The sequence below is a fragment of the Equus asinus genome, chromosome 6 (assembly GCF_041296235.1).
Source record: "Equus asinus isolate D_3611 breed Donkey chromosome 6, EquAss-T2T_v2, whole genome shotgun sequence".
Lineage (NCBI taxonomy): Eukaryota > Metazoa > Chordata > Mammalia > Perissodactyla > Equidae > Equus > Equus asinus.
In genome coordinates this window covers 56,419,557-56,435,460 of record NC_091795.1, presented here as the reverse complement: position 1 = coordinate 56,435,460, position 15,904 = coordinate 56,419,557, and the positions used below count along the sequence as shown (strand labels likewise).

Here is a 15,904-nt window from a genome sequence, read left to right as displayed (position 1 = left end):
TGAATGATGGAAAGATGACAAGACAGTCATATGTTACTTAATGACAGGGCTGTGTTCTGAGAAATGCACCAATACGCAGTTTTGTTGTGCAAACATCATAGCATGTACTTATACGAACCTACATAGTATAGCGTACTATATACCTAGGCAATATGGTACCAATTTTATGGGACCATTGTCATATATGCAATTTGTCATTGACCAAAATGTTGTTAGGCAGCACATGATTGTACAAAAGTTAGAGATTGTAAAGTTTCTTTAATTTTAGGGTATATGGAAATCTATAGGTTTGATTACATAAGGCAAGAGCTAACAGCATTTCCTCAATCAGTGTTATGGTTTCCCAAGTCCTCAGATTGCCCCAATGAAACAGACAACCATGCTTATGAGGGCTTTTTCAAGCACAAGAGACTTTCTTTACTATTTTCCTAAGGTTTTATTTTATACCTTTCTATACCTTCAATCTCCACACACATACCCAAATGTTTAGGATAGTCTTACTACATGCCTACCAGCTCAGGAGGTATAAATAACTACTATCAAACAATTCTAACACACTTGAACATGCTTACTGTGAGATTAGGCAAACTGACTTTGGCCTTACCAGGATCATGCCTCAGCATACCCAGGTTTCAAGCTGCCTGAGGTCCCCTCCAACACAGTGGGATAAGTTCCTTGTCATCCTTCTGGTTGTACCTGTTGTGCTCTTCAAGATCTTCTTTGTGTGTCCTAGTTCTCTCTTGCCAAGCCTCAGATTGGCTTTGTGAGGGATGACCTTTTTGGGGCTTCACTTCTTTATTATCTTAGTCCTGTTGGTTTGAGGCCTGAGAACTACCTTAAAAGTTGAACAATCACAGACCTTTGTTGTTTGTCAGATTTGGGGATTCTCCTAAAGCCCCTGCCACCCAACTAGGATGTCAACTCTGTGAAAGCAAAATTTCTGATATCTCCAAATTTGATAACAGTGCCAGCATTCAGTAAATATTTGTTGAATGAATGAATAAACTCCTTAACAACTTAACAAGATTTAGGTTGATTTCTAGTCACTGATACACATGGATTAGATATCAGAGTCTAGGCTTTTGTTGGCATCTTGTCTTTATATCCATAGTCCAGTTTGGACATTTTTTTCTCTAAGCAATTGGTACCCCTGGCCATCCTTCCAGCTCTCAGATTATAGTCTCCATCTGGCTTCTGCTTTTAGGCAATTCCAAATGACAGCCTGAAGTGGAGAGGCCCTAACTCCTAGGCTGAATCTCTGTGGCAAGGAGTGTGTGACTGTGGCTATTTAGGAGGGATCTAGGAGATCAGGAAACTCCTCTGCTCAGTCATATATGCAGCAAGTTTCCTTCTATGTAGATGGATGAGTGGTGCCTCCCATTGTCTCCAGGGATGGGTACTCATCCCCAGGCACCAGTGGCTCCTTGCAATACTCACTTACATTTGGCTGATCCCCAGGTGTCAGCATCTCATTATCTTTCAATAACTCCCATGTGTGGACCTGCAGACACATCAGGACCCTAAAGAGGGATCCTTGTCCTCCCCTCCCCTGTTTCATCCCACTCTGGGAAGGGTGGTTTGGGCACCCCTAGACATGTAGGGGGGAAGTTGTGTCCTGAGTAGAATCCCCCTCCCAACCCCTCGTGGTGAGGGGAGGGGAAAGGAATAATTTCCACCCCACAAACTGCCCTCCCCAACGAGGCAACTTCACCTTCCATCCATCTCAGCTACCAGGATGAGGAAGCACTGAGGTGGCAGTGCCAGGATTATTCTTAGCAAGGGAATTATAAAAAAGGAATCTGCGAATACTCTTCCATTAATATTTTAGTCCCTCTGGTACATATCTCCTCTCAATCTATGCCATGTGTTTCTTAGGAAACCAAGAAGCTTTAACCAAACCAAGATTAGAAGCAGATTCTGAGCCTTTTATAAGTGGTGGTCCCCTCATCTCTGAACTGATGGGTCCTAGCACCAAATGATCTCAAAATTCCACTCTAGCACTAGGGTTTTCCAAACTTTTTCTTAAACTGTGCTTATGGCTGAATGGGGAATGCCCTAAAATTTATCTTCTCTTACTGTCTTATATCCTTTCTGAATCAATTTGCACATATTTATGAACTTAAGCAAAAAGAAAGTTCTGTAAAGAAAACTGTGCACCATGGGTCTATAGAGAAGCATGTAGGGGGTTTTGTTTATTTGGTTTTCTTCAGCCACAAATTAATAGCTACTTTTAACCCTTGGTTCCTTAATAAATGGGTCCATGGCATCAAGATGTTTAAAGTTCCACTGGATCGTAAACTTTGTCTATGAGACTCTTAGTTCCTCCAGGGTCGGCACCATGTCTGTCATGGGTACCACCATGTGCTTAATACAGCGTCTTCCTCATAGTCCATAGTAACAATTGTTTCTTGAATAAGTAAATGAATGGATTGATTTACTTAGCCTGCTTCTCTTAATATTTAAATAAAAAAATCTGTCCTCAAAATGGTCTACAAATCCATTCTTTATCAGCAACCACTTTTACCTGCATTTTATTAGCACCTATTGGTGGTCTTGTCTTTGTGGGAAATGGTGTGACCCATGTAGAATCTGATGATGCCCCAGCTGGCCATGGGACTGCTCTTGGTTAAATGATTTTTAAATCTTCAGACCATCTGTCCATTAGGAATTAATGTTTATTTGGTTTTTTAATAAATGCCTATCTTGGCTTATGAATAAATGTTTATTTGGTGTAAATCTATTTAAATAACCCAAGGCAAAAAGAACTGAAAAGAAAATTCTGTGTTACTGTAGCCATCACACCTATTTTACATACACAGCTGCTTTGTCAGAGATTTACAGTGAAACAAAGGACATGCTCACAAGTGGCAAAATGTGAAAATATGGGAAAGGTTTGCATTAGAGTTGCCTGAATTGAAAGAAACCACCACCTATAGGTAATCCTAGTTTTCCTTCTAACCTTTTAAGCTATGTTTGGGGACAGAAATCTGCTGGGAGAACCTGCCCCCAATTTTTAAGAAATGCTTTGTTTAATCAGTCAATCCACATTTGAAGTTTGCCTGAGGCACAGTGAGCATGATAAAGCAGGACAATGCTTCCTTCCACGGTGATGTCAACGAATAAACAGCCCTCCTCTCCTGGCACCTTCCCCAGCTCCACGGCCTGACAGAGGCCCTTTGTCATCAGTGATCAGTGGCTGCTTTGTGAGCCTGTATTGTGAGAGTTGCTAAGAACTGACAATCGCTGGAGCAGGTGCTGCTGAGTTTACCACCCTGAGCTCTGTCAAAACCGCTATGTCCTGTCTTGAAGCTTGGTCCCGTAAATGGGGAGGAAGCTCTAATCACACATTTCCATCCCGTTTACACTCGGAGCCGCTCTGGGCAGGTAGAAGGTAGCAAGTTTCCTGTTCTTTAGCAAGGTGGAAGAACTGAAGTTACAGTATCGATTAAACCCCAAAACGCTGAAATTTATTCTTTCAAAAGCCTATTGTTTAGCTATGTAACTCCACTGAAAGCTGAATAGTTGATTTTTTTAAAAAGGGAATTTAATGCTGCCTTCATAAATGATTTACCTTGTTCAAATCCCTTGATTTTCTATATTGTTTGAAGCGAAGTAATGGCTTCTGTATAACTGATAATTTTAGGAATTAAACCTGCCATTCAATAGTTTGCTCACTTTTTATTGCAAAGAATGTACCAAGGTATAAAAATGCAGAAGTAAAATGCTATGTAATGATTTTTTAAAAAGATTAATACACCCAGGAAGTCATACTCCTACAGGGTAATCAGTCAACTCAAACCCACTCACTCCTGGAGATAAAGAAGGCATCACAACTAGGTAAGCGCTTTTCTATCGAAAGGTGTGTCTCTTAGAAGACAGTGGCGGAGTGAGCTCCGATCAGTTTAATCAAGTCTCTGGACATCTCTCAGATCTCCATTTGGAGGGAATGGGTTCTACCACGGTCTGTGTGGTTGTGATGTGGTAACTGAGGAGATACTTGCAGAAGCAATTGTTAGGGTGTACAATCTGTGCCCCTTGAAAGGATATTAGTGGGTGTAAAGTGTGGAGGATCAGGGTGCTTTTGTGGGTGTGTTTAAGTATGCTGGCATGTTCTTATCCAGCCCCATCCCACTCCAATGAAATTCATGTCATGCTCTGCCATCTTCTCCCCTTCCCTGTTCCTGTCATTTATCAACTTCCTTTCTCTGAGAAGTTCAGCTAATGGCCAGCTGGCCAGCCCCAGCTCCTGCCATACCATGGGTTACATTGTCACCTGTAACTCCTCTCTCCCTTAGTGACTTAACCTTCCACCTTCTAGATTTCTCCTTCTTAGTACACCTGACCTTCATCCTTATTAAGACATCCAGTGCCTAGACACCTCCATTTTTTCCAGGTTCATGAGCTCCCTGCTGGCCTCACTATTTTGCCTGTGTGAATGCCACTTTTCCAGTCCTTTTGGCTCTTTACCTCATATTTCTCCCACAACCCCTCTCTCCACACTCTGACTAGAAAATCACATCAGTGCAGCCCTTACCAGAGTCTGTGTTGCCAGCTGCCCTTAGGCCCCCTTACCTGCTTCTTCATTTTCATTCTTGTCTTTCGTTGGCTCCCTCTGCCACCCTCTCAGCAGTCAGACACACTTTTTCCCACTTCTCAACCTTCTGCCCAAACCCTGCCTCCTCCACTCTTGGCAGATGGCTTTTCTATCCTCCTTCTCTGAGAAAACAGAAGCCCTTAGGCATGAACTCCATCTTGGCACTTCTTTCTCTCTCCTCTGTCTTTCTTCCCATCCTCCACCCCACATAAACAATTCACCTCCTTCCTTCTCTTCTCAGAGGAAGTGAATCCTTTCTCCTATTCAAGGCTGGTCCCTCAGCTGGTACTTGGACCTCGGCCTCCCGTCGATCTGTGCTCCCTCATCATCTCTCCTCTGTCCTATGTTCTTATGCCACCTCCCATACCTGGGTCTGTGTCCTCAGCCAAGAAACACATTCTAGTCTTTCCCATCCCCACTCAACTCTCTTCAGGAAAATAACAAATCCCTTGACTGATCTTATATACTTACACATATATTCCCACCCTCAGCTTTCCTCCCTTTTCCTCTTCTCCTCCAGGCTTCACTAAGTCTCTCCTTCACACTCTAGCCCATTCCATCTGTCTTCTGTCCCTGCTGTGCTGCTAACATGGTGACTTTTTAATTCCCAAATCCAATCTACTCTTCCTCTATCTTTGTCTCGTTAAAAGGAAGAACTTTTTTCTCTTAGAGAAGCATTGTCCAATAGAAATATATTGCGAGCCACATATGTAATTTTTCTAGTAGCCACATTAAAAAAGTTAAAAGAGGGGCTGGCCCCGTGACCGAGTGGTGCACTCCACTGTAGGCAGCCCAGTGTTTCATTGGTTCGAATCCTGCGCACGGACATGGCACTGCTCATCAAGCCATGCTGAGGTGGCGTCCCACATGCCACAACTAGAAGGACCCACAACGAAGAGTATACAACTATGTACCAGGGGCCTTTGGGGAGAAAAAGGAAAAAAATAAAATCTTTAAAAAAAAAAGTTAAAAGAGACAGTGAAATTAATTTTAATAATGTATTTTATTTAACCCAATATATTAAAAATTTTATCATTTCAACATGTAATCAATATTAAAATTATTAATGGGTGACTTTATGTTCTTTTTAAAAATTATTTTTACTAGGTCTTCAAAATCTGGTGTGTATTTTACAGTTATAGCACATCTTAATTTGGACTAGCCACAATTAAAGTGCTCAGTAACCACATGTGGCCAGTAGCTACATATTGGACAGTGCAGTTATAGACATTCTTCTCTCACTTACTTCTGGAAACATTCTCTCCTGGCCCTTCTACCTTTCCATCCATTCCCTCTCAGTGTTCCATCTTCCAGCCCCTCCCGTGCTGTTGATCCTCAGGATTTCGACTTTGCCCATCCTCTCTTTTTGCCCTAAATCCTCTCCCTAATTAACCTCCATTTATCCTACCCTGATTGGATACCCTGGCTGATGATTCTCAAGGCCATATCTCTGAGTCCCACCTCTCAGGTGAACTTCTGACTAATATAGCCAACCCACGGACGTGCAATGCTTGACATGCCAAACTGAACTCATCATCCTTCTTCATAAATCTTTTCCTCTTGTCTCAGTCAATGGTGCCACCATCCACCCAGATGCCAAGCAGAAAACTGGTCTTCCACTTGCACTGCTCCTCCTCCTTCATCCCCTAGAGCCAATCAGTTACAAAGTCCTTGAAGTCTACTTCACCAATATTTCTCCAAGTATGCACTTGTTTCCTTCTCCACAACCACTGCTTTAGTCAAGATCTTCATCATCCGTCCCTTGGATTATTGCAGTGGCCTCTTCAATAGTCTGCCCACCTTTACTCATAGTTCCCTCCGCTCTATCCTTTATGCCCTCAAAATTTTTTATGGCCAAATAATTTGATATTTACCTATAATGGCCAAGTCTTGAACTATATCTCCATTTTTTTTTTAAGGGTTGTATTATAGGCATCAGCCAAGAGCATTTTCAAGATGGCAAGCTTCTCTCAGGGCATCCCATAGTTCTCCTGCTTGACTTTCTTCCACTCCACTTCACCACTGAGCAGCTCTACTGTTGGTTCTGGAAGGCTTAGGAATACATTTAACAGAATCCAGTTCCTCTTGTTTCGATAATAGAGAGCCCCCATGGCTTTGGAGACTTTTCCTAAACCTGGACGTATACTAGAGCAGTGGTTGTTAATCTCTCTTTCTCGCATCACAGACATCTCTGAAAACCTGATCAAGGCATGCCTCCTTTCCCCAGAAAAATGCACATGTGCAAACACAATTTGGCACGAGTGTCTGGAGGTTCACCGAGTCCCTGAAGCCCATCCGTGGAGTGATAGATAGATACTTCTAAAATAGTGCTTGGGTCATCTACTGGTTCCTACCTAAAACCAGGGTCAAGAGTAGCTTGGCTTCCCAAGACATTTCGAAAACTCTTAGAGCATTTTGTGGCACGTTTTGGAATCTGAAGAAAGCTATGTTTCCTCCAAGGACACTTTGAACATTGTCTGACTAACAACACTAAAAACAATTCCAAACTTGCATTTCTTGGCTAAATGTAGCTGAGTTTCTCCCCACCCACACCCGTCTTTATAGAAGCTGCTTGGAACAACTTTGTTTCTCTCTGGCTTTCTGAGCCTTTTCCCCAGTTGGCTTTCACACTGCCCCCATCTCAGGTCTGTGACTGACTTTCGTAACCTCCTGAGTCACTTCAGAAGCTTCCCTAAGAGCATTGGCTCTGAACTCTCTCGTGCGCATCTCAGGTCATTGTGTGCTCTGCTCCAACCCTTGTTTTGCCAGCCTAATACCCAGGGAGGGGACAAGGAGGGGCGAACACCCAGGCACTGGCCACCCTTGGGGGCCTTTGTGGAGTGAAAGCCCATGTCAGGGTAACACTCTACAAATCTTCAAGTGAGTCTAATCTTTCTTTTCAGTAGCCCAGCTGCTGGACAACGAGATTACAATAGGGATTGACCTTCCATGGTCCTTCCCTGCCCACAGAGTGTGCCATTTCCACAGGGGACATGGGGCACAAAGTAGTGACTCTACCCACGGGTGTGGAATGGATCTTCAGCAGCCTGCACCCGTAGCACTGGGCAAGCATAGGGTTGCCTCATTACTTAACAGAAAGTCACATGCTTGAGACCGCAGGCCTCTCCTTGAGTTTCCTGCCTCCCCTCTCTCTTCCTTGGCAGAGTTCCTCTCCTGCTCTCTCTGAACTCAAGCCTGTCCATCATCCTCGCTCCTGATCATCCAATTTGTTTGCTCGCTAGGCAGGTTCCTTCCTTAAATTTCTTGCCCAGTAGAAACTTTCTCCTTTGTTTCCCTGAGTTGCTTCAAAGCCCCACTTGCCCCCATGAGGCCCCTTTGTGTCTCTGCTCCTCCCACCAACCATCTCCACCCTCTCACCTTCCCAGCTCTTAACGTTGCCCAGTCTCTCTGCTAAATCCCAGTAACACTCACCACCTTCCTGGCTCTCCCATCCTGTGTGCCAACTGGGAACAACCAGCTATAAAGAGTTTATTGGACTGAAAAATGAGTGAATGTTCTCATGCACTCTTTCCCACCTCAGCAAAGCTTTTCAGAGTCACATTTCCAATGGAATCTAAATCTGGAAGGATTTAGATCCACTGAAAAATGCTAAACCTGCAGCGTTTGGCAATGTTTGAAATTTTTGGCAGTCCCTGCCACGTCTGATGTTACGAACACTGTTTATAGATGCCTGGAAAGAAGCCTTTAATGCTTGTATTGTGTTTTAACTTGCTTTCCTTTGGAGGCAGGGAATTGTCAAGTAAGTATTCACAGCACTCTGGAAAAGCCCAGGTGTTGGATGAGCATCCAGTAATAAGCGTTCATGCCGAATCCACAAGCGTGAAGGGTCTATACTTACAATCCGCTGAATTTGCCACAATGCAGGTTTCTTCCTTTTCCACCTCTCATCTTCAGTTTGAAGCAATACAGCTGTAAACATATGCTTGCGAAATAAGAAAGAAACATTCTGAGATTGCTTTACTTTTCAGTTTTTAACTGAAAATCAAGGTGAAAAAAGCATCGGATTGCCTCTATGTGTCTATATATACAATCTCGTGTATATATAAATACACAGTGTTTGTGCTTGTATGCATACTCTATAGACACTGTATAATATGTGACATATTATACAACCTCTGTGTACCCTGAAAACGAGCCCTGCGTTTAATCTCAAATTCTGCCTTATGAACCATGCTGCGGTCCTGGTGTCCTCTTGCTCCCATCTCAGACCTTGGCTTGCTTTTGTCATACACTTACACATTCTTAGGTGAAAGAAGAAACCCACGTATTTCATTTGGAAGTCCCACTAAAACAGAAGAAAGAGCAGATGTCCTGGGAAGCGATAATTAACGTGGAGGAAGTGTCTAGTTGTGAGAACTGGCATGCCCCGGCCTCCCGGGTTTGCTCAATTTGGCGGCGCTGACGTCAGCCGGGGGTGTCGTTTTGCAGAGATGTGCTCTCTACCCATTGTTCAGTGGTGATTATCATACCATTTGGTCCAATTATCACTTATGATTACATAACATGTTTTGATTGAAGAGTTTCTGAGAAAATAAAGGTACCTTGTTTTTCCCCAGCACAAAAATGCAAGCTGCTCCAGCAGGCAAGCTGCTCTACCAAGAAACACTGGGAATTATTAGGCTAAATTATGAGTCGAACTTGATTCAGAAACAAAGCATCCATTGTGCGTAACTCCCAGCGACATCCAGGAGGATGTGATTGTTTTTCTGACAAGTTTCTCCCCAGCACACTCTAAAATAAGCAGAGTCTCCAGGCACATTCGCAGAGTCGCAGAGAGTGTGAGGGAAGCATTGACAAGGCTTCCTTTTTTCTCCCTATTCTGTAGGCGCTTTAGTGCAGAGTTTGCCCAGAGACGCCAGGGTATGAGCTTTCTGAATTTGTAGACTGGTGCACTCTTTCATTTCTGTTTTAGTTCTTTGCTGGCATGCTCGGGAAGCATGGTTTGTGCCACACAGGAATGTCTGTTCACTTGGAAAATGCTTGTGCATGAATGAGGTGGTTGCTAATGCAGCTCTAAACTGTACTAAGTTTCTCACTTGGCTTTATTTGCTGCTTACAAGGGGATCAAGGTAATCCTTTCTCTTTGCATAACCCAAGAGCAATAGCTAATGGATTTGGAACATGCAGCGGGAGCTGGTACAGTCTCCCTGCCATCCCCAGTTTCCTGAACTCTGAGAAGGCCGATTTAAGGGAACCCTGTGTTACAAAAAATTGGCCTACTCATAGAAGAGTCCATGAGGGCTTACCCATTATAAAAATCTCTTAGTTAAATTTGGAGGCCCAGATCTCCCAAACTGAGAAGGGAAAAGCAACCTTTGGTATGATGGTAGCTCTTCAACTCGGACCATAACCCTGAGGGATGGGGCACAGTGGGGTTCTCTCTGTCTTCATCCCGTTGCTTCCTCCTTTCCTTTCTGTGTAGTGAGAATAACCTGGGCACTTGGCCATCAGGGCCCATTCCCCAGCCTGGCTTGTAAGTCCCACTTCACCGCATGCCGTGATCTTTGACTACCTAATTCTGAACAGCATTGACACATCCCCGTCTGAAAAATTGCCAGTGGGTTCAGGAAGCGCAGCATCTTCCCTCTCATGCTTGGGGTCCTCTTTAGTTTTAAAAGCAGCCCCTCTGGCTCATGTGTTCTTCCTGGCTCCCAGGAGGAGGGGACCGATCCCTGACCACGATGCCTTAGGTATGGGGAAGCCCACCCCAGTGCCTGTGAATCCAGGCCTCATCATGCAGGACCCTTAATATCAGAAGCTACTTTTCTTGGTGCTGGGGGCACAGGCAAGGGAGGGGGAAGGAAAGAAGAAACCCAGATGGAAGGTCCTCTGAGTCGGGGAGAAGAGAGAGAGCAGCCTGGCACTGGCCTTAGCTGACCACACTGAGAAGCAACTTCGCTGCCTTTTGCTCAACACTGTGCTTCTTCTGGTCACTCTCTGTTCCAGACCACCTGTTAGCAGAGCAGCTCCCCAGCCTGAGAAACTCCAGAAGAACAATATCACCAAAAAAAAGAAACTGGTTGAGGTGAGGAGATTAAGCTATTTTGCTTTTAATCTGATGTCGGTGTTCTAAGACCCGCCTGGTGGACAGCACCCTCTGCCTGCCCCACAGATGCCTTCCAGTGAACCCAAACGGATCCAGTTACTCTCTCTTGTCCCCTTTCCCTTCTACATAGCATTGTGTCCCCCATCCCAGTAACCAGAATCACATCGACCGCATCACATTCCCTCAGCCATGGCCCTGGGTCCTATCAGTACTAGCTCAAAAATGTCCCATGTCCTTCAAACCTGGCTCCTTTTCCCTCTACCTAGTACCACTCAGGGAGAACGAGAGCTTAGTCACTCTCTAATGTTGCCTGAGCACTCCCCGTGTGCCAGGTGCCATGCTACATACTTCCCAAGGAGTGTTTCATACATTCCTCACCTGTGAGGTAGGAACTATTATTGTTTCCATTTTACAGATGAAGACACTGTAGCTGAGAGAAGTTAAATGACTTGTTGGGTCCCACTCCCAAAATCACCAAGCTTGTAAGTGGAAAGGGATTTGAACTCAGTTGTTAAGACATGAGGATTATAGCTCCAGTGAACCCAGTGTTTTCTGAGACAGGCTTCCTAACTGTTGTTTCGGCCTTCGCTCTCATCTCCCTCTCAGACACATGCCGGGCTGCCCGCGAAGTTAGCCCTTTAAAATATAACTCTTCCCGCCTCACCTCAGCTTTAAGACCCAGGAGATTTCCACATTGCCGATGGGATCCAAGTTTACGGTTTCAAAATCTTACCCAGGAGCCACCTTCCAAGCTCATCACCTGAGATTCTCTACCACAACTCAAACCTCCAGCCCCAAACCCATTACTCAGTGTTCTCTGAAGCTGCCTTGGACTTTCAAGCCCCTGTGTTTTCATTCCTTCCCTTTAGAATCCTCCTCCTCTTCCCTCCCTACACCCTGGTCTTTCCAAGCCCTTTCCTCGCATCTCCTCTGTGCAGTCTTCCCCGATGCTCCTCACCCTAAACCCTTCTGCACACTCCCCACACCTCCCCTCCTCCACAGCCCTTGTCACACACTACACTGCCATTATTTCTCATTCACCTGTCTCCCTACTACACTCTGAACTCACTGAAGCCAGAAAAATCCATCTGAAAATTTTGTCTTGGAAAAGGGATCAATGAGGAGATTTATCATGGAATATAGCACAGATCAGGAAATGCCACTGAGCTTCAGGAGAGACAGGATCCAGGAGCTGAAAAGCCACCATGCCAAGATGGTGCCTTTTTCTGCCCAGCAGGGCTTTGCATGTGTCTGATGTATTCTTCTCTTTTTCTACGGACTTTCTGAACTACTTTGGTAGACTAAAGGGTGCTACCCAGCACCTGAGTTTACATCCCCTCAGTTAATTAAACAGCCAAGCCTACCAGTGTCCTCTATTCTAAATTCCCAGGAGAAACCATCTGATTGGCCCAGCTTGAGTCACTTGGCCACCAGCACTGGGGGTCACATATTACACAGTTTCTGGGAAACACATGGGGGTGAGAGATGAGGGGTAGGGTAGACTGAGGGGTGGGCAGACACTCATTAAGTTGAAAGGCGGAGAAGGGCTTTCTAGGTGAGAAAGATAAAAAAAGCAAAATCATAAAGGTAGGAAAGCTCATGATATGTGGGCTCAGTAGACATGTCAGCTTGACCGAGGGGTACAGGAGATGTCGAGTTGGGGCTGATTGTGCCCACTCAAGGAGTTGGGGCTTTATCCCATAAGCAGTGAAAGTCAGTGCATGTTTTTGAGTGAGGAAGTGTTGTGGTGGTTTAGGAAAGTTAATCTGATATTTGCAATCGGTGAGCTTTGGAGAGAGAAAAGACTAGAATCAGGAACCTAGAGAAAAGGGACCCACATCTTCTTAATCTTGCGTCTCACCAACCAGAACAGTCCTGGCACAGAGGAACTGCCAATTATACACGTGTCAAATCGAATTAAGAACTGTTATGATCTGAATCAGCCACTGTTCTTTGTCATGGAAGACAAGACCAGAAGAAGAGAAAGACTGTAAACCCAGAACAGTATCTAGTTGTGGAAAAAAAAATGCAAATTGTGTAGAAACTTTGTAGGGCAAGCACCAAGCCACAGAGCATGGCGTTTGCCTGAACATTCTGCTCTGCTGATCCCAGCTGCATTTGTGGGAATCAGAGCAAATCTCGGAGGCACCATTCAGCTCACCTAAAGAGCGCCTGCCAAGGCACACATAGAAAGTGTCTAGACAACCTTGATAGGGCATCAAATCCATAAATCTTGGCTCACCTGAGGAGCCAGGAAGCAAATCTAATTTATTTAGAAAACTCACTGTAATTCTATGTGTTAGCCTGTCCCCTAGAGTTTCAGGGAACTAAAGAAAGGGCTGCCTTTTATCGTCATCAAGAAACAAAATGTTTTTAGCAAGTGGTTCATTGTCTCACCAGCCATGCGGTTCCCATGAGATCCCTGGCTGCTCCCGCAGTGCGGGTCTGTTCCTCTGCTCTTGCTTCTTCCTCTAAGGGCCGCTTCCGTCTTTGTGTGGGAATGTAGGAGCTGGCTCTCGACCACGTGTTCGGCTACAGAGGCTTCGACTGTCGCAATAACCTGCATTACCTGAATGACGGCGCCGACATCATCTTCCACACAGCAGCAGCTGGCGTTGTTCAGAACCTGTCCACAGGTACCTCGAACAGAGAAACCTCCATCTGAAAACAGGCTTTTATCTTAGCTCTTTTATGTGGTTTCCCGCTGTTTAGGAGAAGCTTAAGCATTCTCTTCCTTTTAAAAGAGCCATTCCACTCAATTCCAGGCTACTATCATTTAGTCCTAGAAAATGCTCAGGCCACATTCAGAGTCAAAGCCCTCTTTGTCTCTGGCCTTCACCCAGCCGGGTTGTGTAGGCCCTGAAAGGGAGGTGTCCATGTTTCCATCAGATCCTCAGAGGCTGAGAGGGATGGAGAGAAGATCAGAGAAAATCCTTATAGACAGTAACCAAAAACATGCATGGGGGAGCTGTTCTCCTTAATTATTAACAGTGACCAATTGTTCAGCAGCTCACATTTTCAAGTTTTGTTTGTTTTGACTATTTACCTAGATTTACAGTGAGAATGAGAACAATTAAACAATAAACAAAAATACCTAAAATGTTTCTTAACTATAGGATGACTCTTAAATTAAAAAATAGTTTAGTTTAAAAAGAAACACTTCAAGCAAAAAGGATTCAGAAATTAACAGACGTATCTTTACCACCAGATCTAAATATGTTAACATTTTTTTTTTAAGTCAACAGCACTGCCTCCTTTTTTATTTTTTCCTCCCCAAAGCCCCAGTACATAGTTGTATATTTTAGTTGTAAGTCCTTCTAGTTCTTCTATGTGAGCCACCACCACAGCATGGCTACTGACAGACCAGTAGTGTGGTTCTGCATCCAGGAACTGAACCCAGGCTGCCAAAGTGGATCATGCTGAACTTAAACCACTAGGCCATCAGGGCTGGCTCTAAATATGTTAATGTTTTGCATGATTTGCTTCATATCGTAAAACAAACCTTTTTTTTTCCCCCAAATTTTATACTCCTTCTCAATTCTGTGCAGTTGTTAATACATAGATTTTTAGACAGTGAAATCACTGGGCAACACAATGATTTGTCTTTTGGAGGGAGGAAGACCTTGAAATTTTCTATACAATTTCTTAATGTTTTAGCCACATGTTATCAGTTTAGTAGCAGTGTGCTATCTCCATGTATATCAATGCCATTGTTCACCTCTCTGTTCTTGTGCATTTGGGTGGGTTTATGGTGGCCACTTTGGAAGTCAGCAAACCCATTTGCTGTAGTAGATGATAACATTTTTCTTGTCCTTTTCCCACTTCCTGTGATGTGAGTCAAGTTAGGGCTTTAGGGAGTGAAGCCATCACCTGTGCCATCCAGGCACCCAAGTGGATTGGTACTTTAATAAGTAAAGACAATTAAAAGGGACTCCCTACCTGTTTTCCTACTTCAGTCTTCCCCTGACAATGAGTTAGTGGTGCCATGTTGCTCAGTAGAGTGCTAACTCCAGGTTCCCGCCCCGCTCTGCCCAGAGGTGGACATTGAGAAGCCATCATTCCTGGGCCATGGGGAGGACGAAGCATTTTGGACTCTGGAAGCCTCTGCACTTGGACTGTGCTCTGGACCCACACAGGACAGTGGGAAGGATTGAAGTAGAGCTTGTATGCATTAGATAACAGGCACCAGCTCATCTCCCAAACTTGGAACAGAATGTGTAATGTAAAAACTCATCTCCCATCTCCCCAAGGATGATTCTGAAAGTGAGAATTTGGCATTTTAAGCTCTCACTTTTACAAGGCATTTCCAAAGACTCCACACAAAGTTTTGGGGTTGCCCTGAGAGGTGTTTAGGTTCCCTGTTCACCCTCACATGTCTCTCTCCTAGGGAGCCAGAGCTTCTACCTGGAGCACACAGATGACATCCTCTGCCTCACCGTGAACCAGCACCCCAAGTACAGAAATGTGGTGGCCACCAGCCAGATAGGTAGGAGGGTCCTGCGGCAGCTGAGTTTCTCCCAGCTAAGCAGGGACATTGACTTCCTAGCAATTATTGGGAGAGAGAGCGGGTGGGTCACTGACATCCATCCTTTCTCGTTGAAGTTGCTGGTGATTTTTTGAGCCCAGAATGTATCTGTGTCACTTGAGTTGATGCATCCAGTGATTGGTGATTCTGAGGGACCATAAAGTCAGACCAGAGCCTGATAAGCCAAATCAATGGATGGCCCCCATCCCTGTGGACTTGTGCGAATTTTTCAGACCCCAGGTGTCAAATGAAGAGCCCCACATCTGAAGCCTGGTGGCTGTGCCCGGCAAGGGTAGATTGCAGTCTGTGTGCCTGGCTCTTCTGTACCCCAGAAAACTGCCAATGACAAATGTGAACCAATTCACATTTGTGAAAAGTTGTTTTTTTTTTTTACCTTTGTTGTTTCAAAGGCAGTTTTTACAAACATACTTTCTCGCTTGCTTTCATTGAAGCCATGTCCATTTTTAACTTTAATTTGGAATTTTCTGATGCTGGTGTTGAGTGCTTCACTGTTAGAAACATGACTTATTGCGGCTATTGTTTTTCCCTGATGCTTCCTCATTGCCATTGCCCACCCAATGCAGGTGATATGACGGAGACCCCAGGTAAGGCTGTTCCATCCGTGAGTAGTTTGAATCTGCACAGCAAAATCATGTCAATGTACCATGTTTGCTGCTTGTATCTAGCTGAATTGCAGATACAAATCATTGACCTCATC

At 44.5% G+C, this 15,904-nt stretch overlaps 1 protein-coding gene across 2 annotated transcripts in view; it reads left to right on the top strand.

Moving 5' to 3' along the window:
• The window catches only part of EML6 (EMAP like 6), a 252,161-nt gene that overhangs the window by 217,901 nt on the left and 18,356 nt on the right, over positions 1-15,904 (top strand). The window contains exons 28-31 of one of the 2 annotated variants that reach the window (XM_070512097.1): positions 10,562-10,640; positions 13,168-13,297; positions 15,049-15,147; positions 15,771-15,791. In XM_070512097.1, coding sequence (XP_070368198.1) covers positions 10,562-10,640; positions 13,168-13,297; positions 15,049-15,147; positions 15,771-15,791 — 329 coding nt within the window. The remainder of the gene's footprint in view (positions 1-10,561; positions 10,641-13,167; positions 13,298-15,048; positions 15,148-15,770; positions 15,792-15,904) is intronic. The other variant, XM_070512098.1, reaches the window with a different exon arrangement.